The 18,874-nt window shown below is 42.6% G+C and overlaps 1 protein-coding gene across 2 annotated transcripts in view; it reads left to right on the forward strand.

The window, feature by feature from the left end:
* The window catches only part of gucy1a2 (guanylate cyclase 1, soluble, alpha 2), a 54,708-nt gene that overhangs the window by 15,182 nt on the left and 20,652 nt on the right, over nt 1-18,874 (forward strand). For both annotated transcript variants that reach the window (XM_017683251.2, XM_017683252.2), the window contains exon 4: nt 4,912-5,735. In XM_017683251.2, coding sequence (XP_017538740.1) covers nt 4,912-5,735 — 824 coding nt within the window. The remainder of the gene's footprint in view (nt 1-4,911; nt 5,736-18,874) is intronic.

Here is an 18,874-nt window from a genome sequence, read left to right on the forward strand (position 1 = left end):
TACAGCATTCTGGAGTGTTTTATTAGCATACCACAACACTCTGGAGTGTTTTATTAGCGTTCTACAGCACTCTGGAGTGTTTTAATAGCATTCTACAGCACTCTGGAGTGTTTTATTAGCGTTCTACAGCATTCTGGAGTGTTTAAGTCACGTTCTACAGCACTGTGGAGTGTTGTATTAGTGTTCTACAGCGCTCTGGAGTGTTTGAATAGCATTGTACAGCACTCTGGAGTGTTTTATTAGCATTCAGACAGAATGCTAATAATGCTGGAGTGTTTGAATAGCATTGTACAGCACTCTAGAGTGTTTTATTGGCGTACTCCAGCATTCTGTAGTGTTTTGTTAGTATTCTACAGCACTCTGGAGTGTTTTAATCACGTTCTACAGCACTCTGGCGTGTTTTACTAGAGTACTACAGCACTCTGGAGTGTTTTATTAGCGTACTACAGCATTCTGGAGTGTTTTATTAGCATACTACAGCACTCTGAAGTGTTTTAATCACATTATACAGGATTCCGGGGTGTTTTGTTAGTGTTCTTAAGCACTATGGAGTGGTTATTAGCATTCTACAGCACTCTGGAGTGTTTTATTAGCATACTACATCCCTCTGGAGTGTTTTGTTAGTGTTCGTAAGCATGATGGAGTGTATATTAGCGTACTACAGCATTCTGGAGTGTTTTATTAGCATACTACAGCACTCTGGAGTGTTTTGTTAGTGTTCGTAAGCATGATGGAGTGTATATTAGCGTACTACAGCATTCTGGAGTGTTTTATTAGCATACTACAGCACTCTGAAGTGTTTTAATCATATTCTACAGGATTCCGGAGTGTTTTGTTAGTGTTCTTAAGCACTATGGAGTGGTTATTAGCACTCTACAGCAGTCTGGAGTGTTTTATTAGCATACTACATCCCTCTGGAGTGTTTTGTTAGTGTTCGTAAGCATGATGGAGTGTATATTAGCGTACTACAGCATTCTGGAGTGTTTTATTAGCATACTACAGCACTCTGAAGTGTTTTAATCACATTCTACAGGATTCCGGAGTGTTTTGTTAGTGTTCTTAAGCACTATGGAGTGGTTATTAGCATTCTACAGCAGTCTGGAGTGTTTTTTTAGCATACTACATCCCTCTGGAGTGTTTTGTTAGTGTTCTTAAGCACGATGGAATGTATATTAGCAGCATTCTGGAGTGTTTTATTAGCATACTACAGCATTCTGGAGTGTTTTATTAGCATACCACAACACTCTGGAGTGTTTTATTAGCGTACTCCACCATTCTGGAGTGTTTTATTAGCATAGTACAACACTCTGGAATGTTTATTAGCGTTCTTAAGCATGATGGAGTGTATATTAGCATTCCGCAGCATTCTGGAGTGTTTTATTAGCATAATACAGCATTCTGGAGTGTTTTATTAGCATACCACAACACTCTGGAGTGTTTTATTAGCGTACTCCACCATTCTGGAGTGTTTTATTAGCATACTACAACACTCTGGAGTGTTTTGTTAGCATTCCTAAGCATGATGGAGTGTATATTAGCATTCTGCAGCATTCTGGAGTGTTTTATTGGCATACTACAACACTCTGGACTGTTTATTAGCGTTCTTAAGCATTCTCGAGTGTATATTAGCATTCCGCAGCATTCTGGAGTGTTTTATTAGCATACTACAGCATTATGGAGTGTTTTATTAGCATACTACAACACTCTGGAGTGTTTTATTAGCATACTACAGCATTATGGAGTGTTTTATTAGCTTACTACAACACTCTGGAGTGTTTTATTAGCGTTCTTAAGCATGATGGAGTGTATATTAGCATTCTGCAGCATTCTGGAGTGTTTTATTAGCATACTACAGCATTCTTGGATGTTTTATTAGCATACTACAGCACTCTGAAGTGTTTTTTTAGTGTTCTTAAGCACGATGGAGTGTATATTAGCATTCAACAGCACTCTGGGGTGTTTCATTAGCGTTCTACAGCACTCTGGAGTGTTTTATTAGCGTACTACAGCATTCTGGAGTGTTTTATTCACATACTACAGCACTCTGGAGTGTTTTATTAGTGTACTACAGCACTTTGGAGTGTTTTATTAGCATTTTACAGCACTCTGGAGTGATTTATTTGCGTTCTACAGCACTCTAGATTGTTTGATTAGCATTGCCAGCATTCTGGAGTGTTGTATTACCATTCTACAGCACTCTGAAGTGTTTTGTTAGTGTTCCTAAGGATGATAGAGTGTTTATTAGCGTTCTCCCGCATTCTGGAGTTTTTATTAGCATTCTCCAGCATTCTGGAGTGTTTTATTAGCATACAACAGCATTCTGAAGTGTTTTATTAGTGTACTACAGCACTTTGGAGTGTTTATTAGTATTCAACAGCACTCTGGAGTGATGTATTTGCATTCTACAGCACTCTAGAGTGTTTTATTAGTATTGCCAGCATTCTGGACTGTTATATTAGCATTCTACAGCACTCTGGAGTGTTTTAATAGTGTTCTGCAGCACTCTGGAGTGTTTTATTAGCATTCTACAGCACTCTGGAGTGTTTATTCACATTCGTCAGCACTCTGGAGTGTTTATTCACATTCGTCAGCACTCTGGAGTGTTTTATTAGCATTCTACAGCACTCTGGAGTGTTTATTCGCATTCGTCAGCACTCTGGAGTGTTATCTTAGCATTCTGGAACAATTTTACTGTTCTACAGCACTCTGGAGTTTTATTAGTGTTATACAGTATTCTGCAGCAATGCTCCCTGTACGCCGTGGCTGGGAGTGACAACAGCCTTTAACAAAGCACAATAACTTGTAATAAGTTGTTTTTCAGCTTTAATAGTGGTAAACACTTCAGTATTGTTCCTGAGATGGTTAACCTCTACTAGATCACTGTACCGGTATGCTTTCATTGAAATCTTCACTTATGGATTTTTAAACATCGTTTTTATGTATCAAATGAACCAGGAATGCAGTGATACATTACATTGTTAGAAAGCGCAAAATCTCAGGATTTGATTCCCACAAACCATTTTATGATTCGTTATTCACAGCATTTACAATCAACTTATTTACAACACCAGCACCGAATGAGCGAGCGCCAGCAAATCTGTGTGTCCTCATCTTTAGAGCCTCGCTGCCCCCACGGAGCACCATCATCCAGAACATGTGGTCTGATAACTTTGGTTATTCACTTCAGGCAAAACTGGAGCCACAGATAACAGGTCAATGCTTTTACATGGCTAAATGCGTCTTTACTTTGATTCAGTGTTGAAAAATGATAAAAATGAGTTACAGGGGCTGAACGGCTCCCCAGCCGTGTGATGTGTCCCTCTTTGTTCCATTTCCCTGAACGTCCATGTGTAATTTATTTTGTCGAGTATATTAGCTCCTCTCATGTCAGAGGAAGCAGAGATCCTTATCTTTATGTTCATTCTTTCAAAAATATGGGGAAATCTCTGACACGTCTGTAATCAGATTTTTAAATAACTCCCTGAATGTCTCCTGTTTCAACACACCGAAATGGAATCAGCTCAAATCTGAGTGTGTGTGTGTGTGTGTGTGTGTGTGTGTGTGTGTGTGTGTGTGTGTGTGTGTGTGTGTGTGTGTGTTCAGGTGGCAGGTCAGCCAGTAAAAAGTAATCTGTTCAGTGTAAAACACACTATGGTTCTCCGCTCTGCACCCACAGCTGTGTCTGAGGGAGAATAAACACCTCAGTATAGGTGCGTGTTGGTGTGTTATAACTGAAGTGGATCTTCAGCTAAGCTCGTTTTTAAAGCATCAGTGCAGCTTAAAGCTTTGCTATGACTGTGTTTAAATGATTGACAGTCACACAGTCAGGAAATATAGCAGAAGATCAGAAATCCATCTGATAAAATACATAAAAATAATCATTTAGCCCAGTTTGGCTTTGAACAGCCCATTTTTTATGGGAATGCTGAGCTTCTGTGATAATCAAGTTGGTCCAAACAGCTGTGAATTTGTACCTTTCAGTTGGACTGTTGACATCATAGAGAAATTGTACTGATGTACTGACATCATACTGATATTCTCCATTGTGCTGACATTGTCCTAACAGTGTACTGACATTGTACTGATGTACTGTCATTGTACTGATGTTGTCCTAACATTGTATTGACATTGTACTAATTTACTGACATTGTCCTAGCATTGTACTGACATTGTACTTATATACTGACATTGTCCTAACAGTGTACTGACATTGTGCTGATGTACTGTCATTGTACTGATGTTGTCCTAACATTGTACTGATGTTGTACTAATGTACTGACATTGTACTGACCTTGTACTGATGTACTGACGTTGTCCTAACAGTATACTGACATTGTACTGATGTACTGTCATGTACTGATGTTGTTATAACATTGTACTGACATTGTACTAATGTACTGACATTGTCCTAAAATTGTACTGACATTGTACTGATGTACTGATATTGTCTTAATATTGTACTAATATTATACTGATGTTGTACTGATGTACTGACAGTGTCCTATCATTGTACTGATGATTTACTGATGTCCTGACGTTGTACTTACATTGCCCTACCACTGTACTGACAATGTGCTGATGTACTGACATTATATTGACATTGTCCTATTATTATACTGACAATGTATTGATGTCCTGACATTGTACTGACATTGTATTGACATTGTCTTATCGCTGTACTGATGTCCTAATATTTTTCTGTCATTGTACTGACGATGTACTGATTTACTGACAATCCATTGACATTGGCCTAACCTTGTACTGATGTACTGATATTGTTTTGACATTGTCCAAATGTTGTCCTAACATTGTCCTGACTTTGTCCCAACATATATATTTCTGACATTAACATCACATTGTATTGACATAACCCTAACATCCTAATATTGTTCTATTGTTCTCTATTTGCAGGTATTGGGTTTCCTACGCTGCGTGAGCGTTTTGGGGAGGAGTTTTTTGGCTTGTGTCTGGAGGAGAATGAGAGGGTTCTGCGTTCTCTGGGCGGGAACCTGCAGGATTTCTTCAACGGCTTTGATGCCCTGTTGGAGCATGCCCGGACCTCGTACGGCCGCAGAGCGTCCTCAGAATCACCCTCGTTTCTGTGCAAAGATGCCCATGGAGAGACAGACGACGATACCGAGACAGAAAAGGAGAAAGGAAAGACTCTTCTTCTGCACTGCTTCAACCCTGACCCCACGGTGGGCGTGGCAATGCCGGGCCTTATCCGGGCAGCCGCTTGCCGGATTTACCAATCAGAAGTCCAGGTGGAGGAGACCGATCCCACCTGGCTCCATGTGGCCAGCGAGGATGGAGAACTGTCTGCAGACTCAACCCCTTCGTCATCTCCATCCCCGCCCACTTCTACACCCCCGGCCTGCCTGTCCTTCCGCATAAGAGAGGTCAGGACATCTTTGTCATCTTCGTCGTCCTCCTCTTCCTCACGGCAGCTGTCGCGCTCGCCTTTGGATCTGCGGATCAGCCTCAGCACGTTCTGCAGGGCGTGTCCATTCCACCTGGTCATTGGCCCCAGCATGGAGGTGCTGCAAGTGGGGGAGGGGCTAAGGCAGGTGGGGGAGGGGCTTAGGAAGCCACACCGGACACTGAGTTTCAGCGACAGCTTCCAGCTCGTCTCTCCCAGGATTCCTTGCTCTTTCCAGAACATTCTGCTACGCCTGGCCACACCATTTACCATCCGCACGCGGCCCGACTCGTCCGGTTTGGACAGCAAGGAGAAGGTAGGCTTACCTTTAGTGTTATTGCTGTAAAAGAACCTGAACATCTTCAGGGCTGTCATTTGGTCACAGTAGATCATCCCAGTTGTGACTACATAACACAGATACACACAAATACCACTTACTACATAGGTGCACTTTGCAGTTCAACAGTTACAGACTGTAGTCCATCCCTAACCCTAACCTCACAGAGCAGGTGCTATCTGGGTGGTGGGTCATTCTCAGCACTGCAGTAAGACTGATGCGGCGGTGGTGTGTTAATGTGTTTTGCGCTGGTCTGAGTGGATCAGTTTTTAAACACCTCAGTGTCACTGCTGGACTGAAAATGGGCAGTGGCCTGTGACCACTGATGAAGGACTACAGGATGACCAACACAAACTGCAACAGCAGATGAGCTATCGTCTCTGACTTCAAGTCAAAAAGTCAAGAGGCTTTTATTGTCACTCCATCTATGTACAAGTACACAGTGAAATTAAATTACGTTCCCTTTAGGAACAACACGGTGCAACAAGGAACAAAAAGTACAAAGTACAACGTGCAGACACAGTGTGCGAACAAAAAATTAAACTAGAAATCATAAATACGATAAATTAAACAGACATTAGACACAGTAAACAGACAGGACAGTGCAGCACCGACAAAGCACTCATTCTGGACATGAGGTAGTGGAATAAGGTGCGGAGATATTAACTTGCTGTGATCTGTGAGCTACGCAGTCAGATGACGTACATAAACACAGCAGTTACTGAGGTAGTAAAACCTGAGTAAAACTGTGAAAACACAGTGTAGCAGCAATGATCCAGATAGTGCAGGTAAAGCATCAAAAGAGTTCTGTGTGTGGAGTGTGTGTGAGGGGGGAGGCGGGGGTTAGCTCAGTCCTTGTGAGTTTAAAAATCTGATTGTTTGAGGAATAAAGCTGTTGCAGAGTCTGGCAGTGGTGGCACAGATGCTCCAGTACCTTCTGCCAGACGGCGGCAGTGAAAAAAGTCAGTGTGAGGGATGGATGGGATCGTCCACAATGCTGGTGGCTTTCTGGATACAACGTGTACTTAGCTCTCTAGGCAAATAAAATGGCCTGGCTCTGACCATCACAAACTCCACCAGCGGTGAGCAGTGACTGGAGACTAATGTCGCATTTTTACATCATTCAGTGTTGATGTAAACACACAGGCTTCCACCTCGAGTCTTACCACACAGCTTAGCGTCTCTGTACGCACGGTAGCACAACAGGCCGTCGAGCTGAATGAGCTGAAGTCCAGAGTGTAGCTTGTCATCCACGTCTCCGTAAAAACAAAAACACAGCAGCCTCTGAACTCATACTGGGTAGCCCACTGAATCCGGAGGTAGTCCAGTTTATTCTCCAAGGAATAAACGTTAGAGAGAAGGAGTGATGGAACGGCTGGTTGTGTGGGGTTAGCCATTAGCCTAGCATGCACGCCGGCTCGCTTGCAGGCTCACGCAGCGCCAGGGACCGTAGCAGGCCTAGCTCATGCAGCTCTTCCCGCAGTTCGCTTGGAAGCAGAGATTGTGGCTGATTTCTCAGCTGTAGAGCTCTGGCAATGGTAGGTGATGGTGCTGGTTGAAACAGTCATGATATCTAGTTTTGGTCGGGTTACACGACAGACAGTAAACAAAAATAGCAAAAAAGCACCACCTTGCTATTCCTGAAGTGGCCACTGCAGCTACTCGCTGCGCCGCCAGAACATCCACATCTACAAGGTGGACAGACAAGGCAGGTGTGTCTGATAGAGTGGACAATGAGAGGACACAGTGTTTGAAAACTCCCACAGCACTGCTGTGTCTGATCCACTTGCACCAGCACAATACACACTAACACACCACCACCACGTCAGTGTTACTGCAGTGCTGAGAATGATCCACCACCCAAATAGTACCTGCTCTGTGAGGGTCCATGGGGGTCCTGACCACTGAAGAACAGGATAACAAAGTATCAGAGCAACAGATGGACTACAGTCTGTAACTGTAGAACTACAAAGTGCAGCTATACAGTAAGTGGAGCTGATAAAGTGGACAAAGAGCGTAGAAACAAGGAGGTGGTCAGAATGTTTACGCCTGATCTGTGTTTAGTTCTGTTGCTTTAATATACATTCATGCTAATTTCTAACCTTTCTGTGAAATTTGCCCTTTTGAATGCTGAATATGCCGTCTACGTGGATCATGTAGATTTTGAGTTTTTCATTTTGGGAAGGTGGTGTCTAAATTTCCACTTTTATAGGCCAGTCAGAACTAAGAGCATTGAAGTTTTTCCATTTTCACATATTTAAATGTCTTTTTTCATAAGCTTTGAAACGGTGGACAAAATGATGGGAAACCAAACCAACTTCCATTTAGTTTTCATCTGAAGTTGATGTAGAACATGTTGATTCCTGTGGATTGTAACTGCTACGAGGGCTAAACAACCGTCTACAACTTACATCGCAAGTGGTAATATTCGGGGGCCAAGCACTATGCGTCATGGTGCCTGCAGAACACAAATGATGGGAACTTTTCAACAGCCTTGATTTAAAAACCTAAATAATAATACAATATTTGGACATGACTTGTGTTTGCATAGTTGTTGATCTCAGTGAACTAAATATTTCCTGTGTTTTAGTCTCAAAGTGCACCAGAATGAATATTAGCATCTCTTAAATGTTCTCCTGGTAGCGATGCCTACAGATGCCCCCTACAGGTGATAGGTTTCTTAACTTTTTACTGATTGCAGGTTTTCATGTTTGAATATATGTTTAGCAAAGAAAGGCAATGAAACAAATAACATTGTTTCGAATACAGGTCTTTGATCTTGACCGTTTCCTGCACCAAAGCAGCAGTTCCATCAGTCTGACCAGCTGGTAATACACTTATGGTAAAACATGCTGTTACCAGGATGCTTTTCACCAAGATTGAGTACAGGAATATCTGGCATTATAAAACAAATAAAGAGTATGTATCATCCTCCTGCCTTTATTCTACCAAATATTTGATCACATGTTCTTTACATGTGTGAAAAAAATTAACAATCGAAGTATCTAAAAAACCACATGTGATGATTAACTCAGCAGGTAAACACAGGACAAAATCTGCGAACGGGGAGCGATGAGCTAAGAGAAACCTGACCAAGGAATCTGAGCCCAACCAGAACATGCTTTTCAAAAAACACTCTTCGCCACATGTGATATCAGGCCTTTTGCATGTGATAACATGCTTTACATTTGTGATAACATGCTTTTCCACGTAATGTTATGCTTTTGAATTATGAGAACATGCTTTTTCACATGTGATGTTATTTTGCAAGTGACAACATTTTCCCACATGTGATAATATGCTTGTCATTTGTAATAGCGTGCCTTTCCACATGTGATAATATGCTTGTCATTTGTAATAGCGTGCCTTTCCACATGTGATAATATGCTTGTCATTTGTCATAGCATGCTTTTCCACATGTGATAATAAGCTTTTCCACGCATAAGTGGCTTTAACCGCATATGATGACATGCTTTTCATATGTGATGTTATTTTGCATGTGATAACATGATTTCTCACATTATAATCTGCTTTTCATTTGCAATAACATGCTTTCCCACATGCAATGGCATGCATTTCCATGTGATCATATGCTTTTCATTTGTGATAATACACTTCTCCACATGTAATTACAGGCCTTTTGCATGTGAAAACATGTTTTTGGTTTTTTACAAAATAAAAAAATTCTGATGTGATAACACATTTACATATGTGATTTCTGGCCTTTGTGATGTCCACAAAAGGCGAGTGATGGGCTAAGAGAAACCCGAGTAAGGAATGTGAACCCAACCGGAACCTGATGAGTATTTGATAAATGATTATCGGACGGATATTTAAAGCTGTTTTTATTCCTTTTCCCACACGTACTCTAAAATGGCAGCACGCTGAACTCGGGTTCCCACGAAGAGAAAAAGATTTTTATTGCTGAAAGACCCTTTTTTTCTTTTTTTTTTTAGAAATGAAGGTACCAGAGCCAAACATACTCTTAAGAATCAGGGGGTCAAGGCTGTGGTCAGGGTTGAGGAGGTAATGGACATCAGTGTTTGGATCGAGGCCATGGGGTTTTAAAGGTTAGCTTTATATTTAGCTTTAGGATTAGTAAGACACAGAACTCTAGATCTTCAGATGAACCTGTTCTCCAAGCGCTGATGTCGGCCTGCTGTCCTGACCACACATGCTGGCACAGATGATCGCCGTTGACAAATGGGACAAATCCGCAGGATTAGTTTGTTAATCTGAGCAGATTATTATGAAATGCTTGGAGAGAGACGAAGCTTATGTTCCGATATGCTTCTGCCTGCGGAGGAGCTTCAACACAGCGCACACACACGGAGGGTTAATCTGCCGCAGTGTGGAACATCTGGACCTCCCGCCAGCCCACGAGAGAACATCAGAGAAAACATGAACTGCTGAGTTTAGAGTACAAATACATGCTTTCCACTGAAGTGCAGTGTTATCTAGGACACAGTCTGGATCTCCCATTACCATTAGAACATATACTTAGAATTTTATTAAATGTATTTTGAGCCATCCTGAATTTAAGTTTACTATCACTTTATCTAGAACCACTCTTAATGGAGTTAGCCTGCAATTACATTTAGTTTAGGTAGAACCGCTCTCAGTTTTTTAGATCTAAGCTGCATTTACTGTCAGTTTATGTTGAACTATGCTCCAGCTACATTTTATCTAGAGCTCACCTCGGTTTACTTTTACTATCAGCTTATCTAGAACACAGTTTGGATTCCTGATTAACCATCATATTATGAAGGACAAAGTCCCATAGTTTGTATTGAGCTGGGCTACATCAACCATGACTTTATCTAGAACACAGACAGGATCTCCTGTTAGTTTGTATTGAACTAGTCTGAGTTTATCACCACTTTATCTACAACACATCCTGAATCTCCCATTAGTTTGTACTGAGACAGCCTGCATATTAACTATTGCTTTATTTAGAACACAACCTGGGTTTCCCGTCAATTGAGCTAGCCTGCATTAGACATCACTTTATCTAGAGCACAGGCTATATTCCTCATTGTTTTGTAATGAGTCAGCCTGTATATTAACCCATTATCCAGAACACAACCTGGATTTATCAGTAGTGTGGATTGAGCTAGTCTGCATTAACCATCACATTATCTAGAACACAGAGAAAACAGCCTGGATACCCCATTATGTTGTACTGCGTTAGGGGGCATTCACAATCTTTTTATCCAGAACACAGCTTGGATTATCTTCAGCTAGCCTGCAGTTCCAGTCAGGCTGTCTAGAACCATGCTGAGTGGCTGAGAGGCTTCTTGAGAATGAATGTTTGCTCAGAAGCAGGGATGTTTCCTTGATAGCAGTGCTACAGCTGTCTTGATTACTCAGATCAGCACACATTCAGAGCAGAACACTAGACTGTGGCTTTGTTGCCATAGAGACGTGCCTGGTATCGTAGCAATTAAACCTTAATGTTCTATGGCAGGCATTTTTGGGGTACCAGCTCAGATTGCTATGGTCTGCTGGGACGTATGCGTGTTCTGCTCATTCTAATTCAGCCATGTCTGATATGTTCTCCAGACATGACCCCAAAGCAGCAGTCATTACTGTCGTGATGCTGTCACTCACATGGCTGACCGCTGTTTGAGTTGGATGGATCCAATCACATTCACCTGTTTGCTGTTCCACTGTGAGATATCTGGGTGGGGTATGAGGAACTGCGCATAGAACTGGAATTGTTCTAGAAGGTTAGAAGTAGAGTAGTAAGATCTATGTTTCATAATGTAGGTTTTGAGGTTCTCTGTGATGTGTGGTTGGAGAGTATTTATGCTGTTGGTGATGTAGTTAGACTTGAGGTCAGTATTGATACTGTTGGTGATGTGGTTAGTGTTGAGGTCAGTATTGATGATGTCATTATTGATGATATGGTTAGTGTTGAGGTCAGTATTGATACTGTTGGTGATATGGTTACTGTTGAGGTCAGTATTGATGCAGTTGGTGATGTGAGGTTGGTGTTGAGGTCAGTATTGATGCAGTTGTTGAAGTATGGCTGGTGTTGAGGTCAGTATTGATGCAGTTGGTGATGTGATTAGTGTTTAGGTCAGTGTTGATGCTGTTGGTGATGTGTAGTTGGTGTTGAGGTTAGTACTGATGTTGTTGGTGATGTAGTTAGTTTTGAGGTCAGTATTGATACTGTTGGTGATGTGGGGCTGGCGTTGAAGTCTTGAAGTTGAAGTTAAAGTTGAAGTATTGATGCTGTCAGTATTGATGATGATGTGGTTAGTGTTGAGGTCAGTATTGATACAGTTGGTGATGTGGGGCTGTAGTTGAGGTTAGTCTTGATGCTGTTGGTGATGTGTAGTTGGTGCTGAAGTCAGCATTGATGCTGTTGGTGATGTAGTTAGTCTTGAGGTCAGTATTGATGCAGTTGGTGATGTGGTTAGTGTTGAGGTCAGTATTGATGCTGTCAGTATTGATGCTGTGGTTAGTGTTGGGGTCAGTATTGATGCAGTTGGTGATGTGATTAGTGCTGAGGTCAGTGTTGATGCTGTTGGTGATGTGTAGTTGGTGCTGAGGTCAGTACTGATGCTATTGGTGATGTTAGTCTTGAGGTCAGTATTGATGCTGTTGGTGATGAATGGCTGGTGTTGAGGTCAGTACTGATGCAGTTGGTGATGTGTGGTTGGTGCTGAGGTTAGTATTGATGTTGTTGATGTATGGCTGGTGCTGAGGTCAGTATTAATGCTGTTGTTGGTGTGTGGTTAGTGTTGAGGTCAGTATTGATGCAGTTGGTGATGTGGTTGGTGCCGAGGTTAGTACTGATGCTGTTGTTGATATATGGCTGGTGTTGAGGTCAGTATTGATGCTGTTGGTGATGTGGGTTGGTGTTGAGGTTAGTATTGATGCTGTTGGTGATGTGTGGTTGGTGTTGAGGTTAGTATTGATACTGATGGTGAAGTGGGGCTGGAATTGAGGTCAGTATTGATGCTGTTGGTGATGTGTAGTTGGTGCTGAAGTCAGCATTGATGCTGTTGGTGATGTGTGGTTAGTGTTGAGGTCAGTATTAATGCAGATGGTGATGTGGTTAGTGTTTAGGTTTGTATTGATGCTATTGGTGATGTATGGCTCTTGTTGGGGTTAGTATTGATGCTGTTAGTGATGTATGGCTGGTGTTGAGGTCAGTATTGATGCTGTTGGTGATGTGTGGTTGGTGTTGAGGTTAGTATTGCTGCTGTTTGTGATGTATGACTGGTGCTGAGGTTAGTATTGATGCTGTCAGTGACGTGTGGTTGGTGTTGAGGTTAGTATTGTTGCTGCTGGTGATGTGTGGTTGGTGCCAAGGTTAGTTATGATGCTGTTGGTGATGTGTGTTTGGTGCTAAGGTTAGTATTGATGCTGCTGGTGATGTATTGCTTTTGTTGAGGTTAGTATTGATGCTATTGGTGATATGTGGTTGGTGCTGAGGTCACTATTGATGCTGTTGGTGATGTGTGGTTGGTGTTGAGGTCAGTATTGATGCTGTTGTTGATGTATGGCTGGTGCTGAGGTCAGTATTGATGCAGTTGGTGATGTGGAGCTGGTATTTAGGTCAGTACTGATGCAGTTGGTGATGTGTGGTTGGTGCTGAGGTCAGTATTGATGCTGTTGTTGAAGCATGGCTGGTGCTGAGGTCAGTATTGATGCTGTTGTTGATGTGTGGTTAGTGTTGAGGTCAGTATTGGTGCTGTTGGTGATGTGCTTAGTGTTGAGGTCAGTATTGATGCTGTTGGTGATGTGGGGCTGGTGTTGAGGTCAGTACTCATGCAATTGGTGTTGTGTGGTTGGTGCTGGGATTAGTACGGATGCTGTTGTTGATGTAAGGCTGGTGCTGAAGTCAGTATTGATGCTGTTGGTGATGTGTGGTTAGTGTTGAGGTCAATATTTATGCTATTGCTGATGTATGGCTCTTGTTGAGGTTAGTATAGATGATGTTTGTGATGTGTGGTTGGTGCTGAGGTCACTATTGATGCTGTTGGTGATGTGTGGTTGGTGTTGAGGTTAGTATTGATGCTGTTTGTCATGTATGGCTGGTGTTGAGGTTAGTATTGATGCTGTGAGTGATGTATGGTTGGTGTTGAGGTTAGTATTGATGCTGTTGGTGATGTGTGGTTGGTGCTAAGGTTAGTTATGATGCTGTTGGTGATGTGTGGTTGGTGCTAAGGTTAGTCATGATGCTGTTGGTGATGTGTGGTTGGTGCTAAGTTTAGTATTGATGCTATTGGTGATGTATGGCTTTTGTTGAGGTTAGTATTGATGCTGTTGGTGATGTGTGGTTGGTGCTGATGTCACTATTGATGCTGTTGGTGATGTGTGGTTGGTGTTGAGGTCAGTATTTATGCTGTTGTTGATTCGACTGTGTTCCCCGGGGTATTTTGTGGGAGGTGCTTCGGGAGTACAGGGTACATGGCTCTTTGCTAAGTCAGACTCGTTCCCAGTGAGAGTTGGACTCCATCAGGCCTGCCCTTTGTCACCGATTCTATTCATAATTTTTATGGATAGAATTTCTAGGTGCAGTCAGGGGATGGAGGGTGTCCGGTTTGGTGACCTCAGGGTTTGCAGATGATGTGGTCCTATTGGGGACATCAGGCCGTGAACTTCAGCTTTCGCTGGATCAGTTTGCAGCCAAGTGTGAAGCGGCCGGGATGAGAATCAGTACCTCTGATTCTGTTGGTGAAGTGTGACTGGTGGTGAGGTCAGTATTGATGCTGTTTGTGATGTGTGGTTGGTGTTGAGGCTAGTATTGATGCTGTTGGTGATGTGTGGCTGGTGTTGAGGTTAGTATTGACGCTGTTGATGATGTATGGCTGGTGGTGAGGTCAGTATTGAAGCTGTTGGTGATGTGTGGTTGGTGTTGAGGTTAGTATTAATACTGTTGGTGATGTATGGCTGGTGGTGAGGTCAGTATTGATGCTGTTGGTGATGTATGGCTGGTGTTGAGGTCAGTGTTAAAAGTGTTAGCATTGCTGTCATTGTTGTTAGCATCATTAGCATTATTGAAGGTGTTTTTTCAGTGTTTTTGGTGTTATTGTTGTTTTCACTGTTAGAGTTGCCGGTGGTGATGTTGCTCACTGTATTCTATTTGGTCTCTAAAATTAAAGATAGGCTTATATAAGACTCAGCTCTCTGCCCCTTTCTCTCTCTCTCTCTCTCTCTCTCTGTCTCCCTCTCTCTCTCCCTCTCTCCCTGTCCCTCTCTTTCTCCCCCCTCCCCCTCTCTCTCTTTCTCTCTGTCTCTCTTTCTCCCCCCTCTCCCTCTCTCTCTCTCCCTCTCACTCTCTTTTTCTCTCTTTCTATTTCTCTCTTTTTCTCTCCCTCCCCCCATATCTGCCTCTCTCTCTCCCTCTCACTCTGTCCCTCTTTCTCTCTGCCCCCCCCCCCCCACACACACACACACCCCCTCTCTCTCCCTCTCCCGTAACCTTAGCGATTATGACTCAGGGATCTGTGACGTGTGACTTGCAGGTAAAGTCTGACTTGTCAGAAAAAATGATGACAGAAATCATCAGTTTTTCTGTGCTCCGTGGCTAATGGGAGTGTGTGTGTGTAGAACTGTACAGAACAGTGGAAAGTATAAGAGAGGTTATGTACACAGTCTGTGTAATGTGCCTGATTGGCAGTAATACTGAGATATTAATCCTTTTTGGATATAACGTGGTTTGTTTTGTCCGTTTGGTAATTCAATTGACTCCTGATTGATTTGGTTCGAAATAATCTATAAACATACTTCTTCTTCTTCTTTTGGCTGCTCCCTTTAGGGGTCGTCACAGCGGATCATCTGCCTCCATCTTGCCCTATCCATTGCCTCCTCTACTTTCACACCAACCATCCATCTCCATGTCCACCTTAACTACATCCATAAACCTTCTCTGAGGTCTACCTCTTCTCCTTCTACCCAGCAGCTCCATCTCCAACATTCTTTGCCCAATATATCCACTATTCTTCCTCAACACATGTCCAAACCATCTCAACCTGGCCTCTCTGGCTTTATGTCCAAACTGCTCCACCTTCACTGTTCCTCTGATCTGCTCATTTCTAATCTTGTCCAGTCTTGTCACTCCCAACGAAAATCTCAGCATCTTCATCTCCGCCACCTCCCTCTACTCCTTGTATCTTCACCTTTCCACCTGTCTCCCTCTCATTCACACACATGTATTCCATCTTATATCTACTGACCTTCATTCCTCTCCTCTCCAGTGCAAACCTCCACCTCTACAGATTCTCTTCCACCTGTTCTCTACTCTCACCACAGATTACAATGTCATCTGCAAACATCATGGTCCATGGAGCCTCCTGCCTGACCTCATCTGTCAACCTGTCCATCACCATTGCAACCAAGAAGGGGCTCAAAGCTGATCCCTGATGTAACCATACCTTCACCTTGAAACCATTTGTCACTCCAACTGCACAACTCACCACTGTCTCACTATCCTCATACATGTCCTGCACCACCCTAACATACTTTTCAGCTACACCTGACTTCCTCATACAGTACCACAGTTCCTCTCTTGGCACCCTATCATATGCCTTCTCTAGATCCACAAAGACACAATGCAGCTCCTTCTGACCTTCTCTGTACTTCTTTACCAACACTCTCAACGCAAAAATTGCATCTGTGGTGCTCTTTCTGGGCATGAAACCAAACTGCTGCTCACTGATCTGAACCTCTCGCCTTAGCCTTGCTTCAACAACTCTTTCCCATACCTTCATGGTGTGGCTCATCAACTTTATACCTCTGTAGTTACTGCAGCTCTGCACATCACCCTTGTTCTTAAAAATGGGGACCAATACACTACTTCTCCACTCATCAGGCATCCTCTCACTCTCCAGGATTTTGTTAAACAACCTGGTTAAAAAGTCCACTGCCTTCTCTCCTAAACATCTCCATACCTCCACAGGTATGTCATCTGGAAACATTCTTCATCCTTTTTAAAGCTGCCCTCACTTCCACTTTACTAATTCTCTGTAGTTCCTGATCCACTCTCTCCCCCCGTTGTCCTCCTCGATCTCTCGTTTTCCTCATTCATTAGTTCTTCAAAGTACTCCTTCCATCTACTCATCACTCTTTGTTCACTCACTAGTACATTTCCCTCTCTATCCTTTATCAGCCTAACCGGCTGTACATCTTTCCAGCTCTATCTCTCTGTTTAGCCAAATGATACAAGTCCTTTACGCCTTCTTTACTGTCCAGCCTCTCATACAGCTCATCATAGGCCTGAGCCTTTGCCTTTGCCACCATTCGTTTTGCTATGCAGTACTCCTGCCTACTTCCTTCATCTCTCTGGTTATCCCACTTTTTCTTAGCTGCCTTCTTCTTCTGAATACTCTCCTGGACTTCCTCATTCCACCACCAGCTTTCCTTGTCTTCTTTCCTCTGAGCAGTCTAAACACCCAACACATTCTTGCCAGTTTCTCTCACCACCTTAGCTGTAGTTTCCCAGTCCTCAGGTATTTCCTCACTGCCCCCAAGGGCCTGTTGCAAATTTTCCCTGAACTGCCTGCAACCATCCTCCTCCTTCAGCTTCCACCATGTAATCTTTGGCTCTGTCTTCATTCTCTTCCTCTTCTTTGTTTCTAATCTCATTCTACAGACAACCACCCTATGCTGCCTTGCTGCACTTTCCCCTGGTACCACTTTACAAGTGACCTTCCGCATTTCTGTCTTTCACACCATACATACCCAGCACCTCTTCATCCCCTCTGTTCCCTTCCCCAACGTGTCCATTGAAGTCTGCACCAATCACCAATCTCTCCTCTCTAGGGACACCATCTACCACTTCATCCATCTTACTCCAAAATTCCTTTCTCCTCTAACTGACAACCAACCTGTGGTGCATATGAACTGACATTCAAAATTACACCATCAATCTCCAACTTCAGGCTCATGATCCTGTCTGACACTTTCTTTACATCCAGAACACTTTTCCCAAGCTGTTCCTTTAGGATTATCCCTACTCCATTTCTCTTCCTCTCTACACCATAATAGAACAGTTTGAATCCACCTCCAATGTTCCTGGCCTTGCTTCCTTTCCATCTGGTCCCCTGAACACACAGAATATCTACCTTCCTTCTCTCCATCATGTCTGCAAGCTCTCTGCCTTTACCAGTCATTGTCCCCATGTTCAGAGTCCCTACTCTAACCTCCACACTCCTGCCTTTCCTTCTCTCTCACTGCCTTCTAACCCGCCTTCCTCCTCTCCTCTTTGATGGTCTTTGACCTACAGTAGTCCAATTTCCACCAGCACCCTGCTGGTCAACAGCACCAGAGGCGTTCGTTGTTAACCCGGGCCTCGACCGATCCGGTATGGCAATCATATTTGTGATCTGCATGATAGTTTTGGCACAGATTTTATGCCCTTCCTGACGCAACCCTCACCATTTATCCGGGCTTGGGACCGACACCAGAAGTACACAAAATACACACCTAATGGCTGGTTTTATTCTATAAACATACTATGTACACTAAATAATTATACAGGGTGAGTCAAAAATCACAGGACACCATTTTATTTTATTAGATTTTTTATTTTATTATCGACTTTTATCTCTGGGGTCATCTCGAAGAAATTGTGCATGCTGAGAAAATCCGCAACAAACACCACCGTCAGCACCGCATAGTGGAGGCTTGTGACAGCATAAAAAATAAAATCAAATAAAACGGTATCCTGTGTTTTTTGACTCACCCTGTACTTTACAAAGAGTGTGACCACAATATTTCTCATAGTGTGGCAAAGTGTATTCATCAGCCAGCATTGTATTATAAATGGCATTATAAATTTCATTAATGGTAGTATTATAGCTGCCATTATAGTTAACACTGGAGGAAATATAGATGTAATTATATGCACTATGCTATTATAGATGCCATTATAGATGTTATTATAAATAGTATTATAGATGGCATTATAGACGGTATTATAGATAACATTATAGATGGTATTATAAATAGTATTATAGATGCCATTATAGATGGTATTATAGATGCCATTGTAGATGGTATTATAGACGGCATTATAGATGGTATTATAGATGGCATTATAGATGGTATTATAAATAGTATTATAGATGGCATTATAGATAGTATTATAGATGATATTAAAG

Source organism: Pygocentrus nattereri, chromosome 17 (genome assembly GCF_015220715.1).
Source record: "Pygocentrus nattereri isolate fPygNat1 chromosome 17, fPygNat1.pri, whole genome shotgun sequence".
NCBI lineage: Eukaryota > Metazoa > Chordata > Actinopteri > Characiformes > Serrasalmidae > Pygocentrus > Pygocentrus nattereri.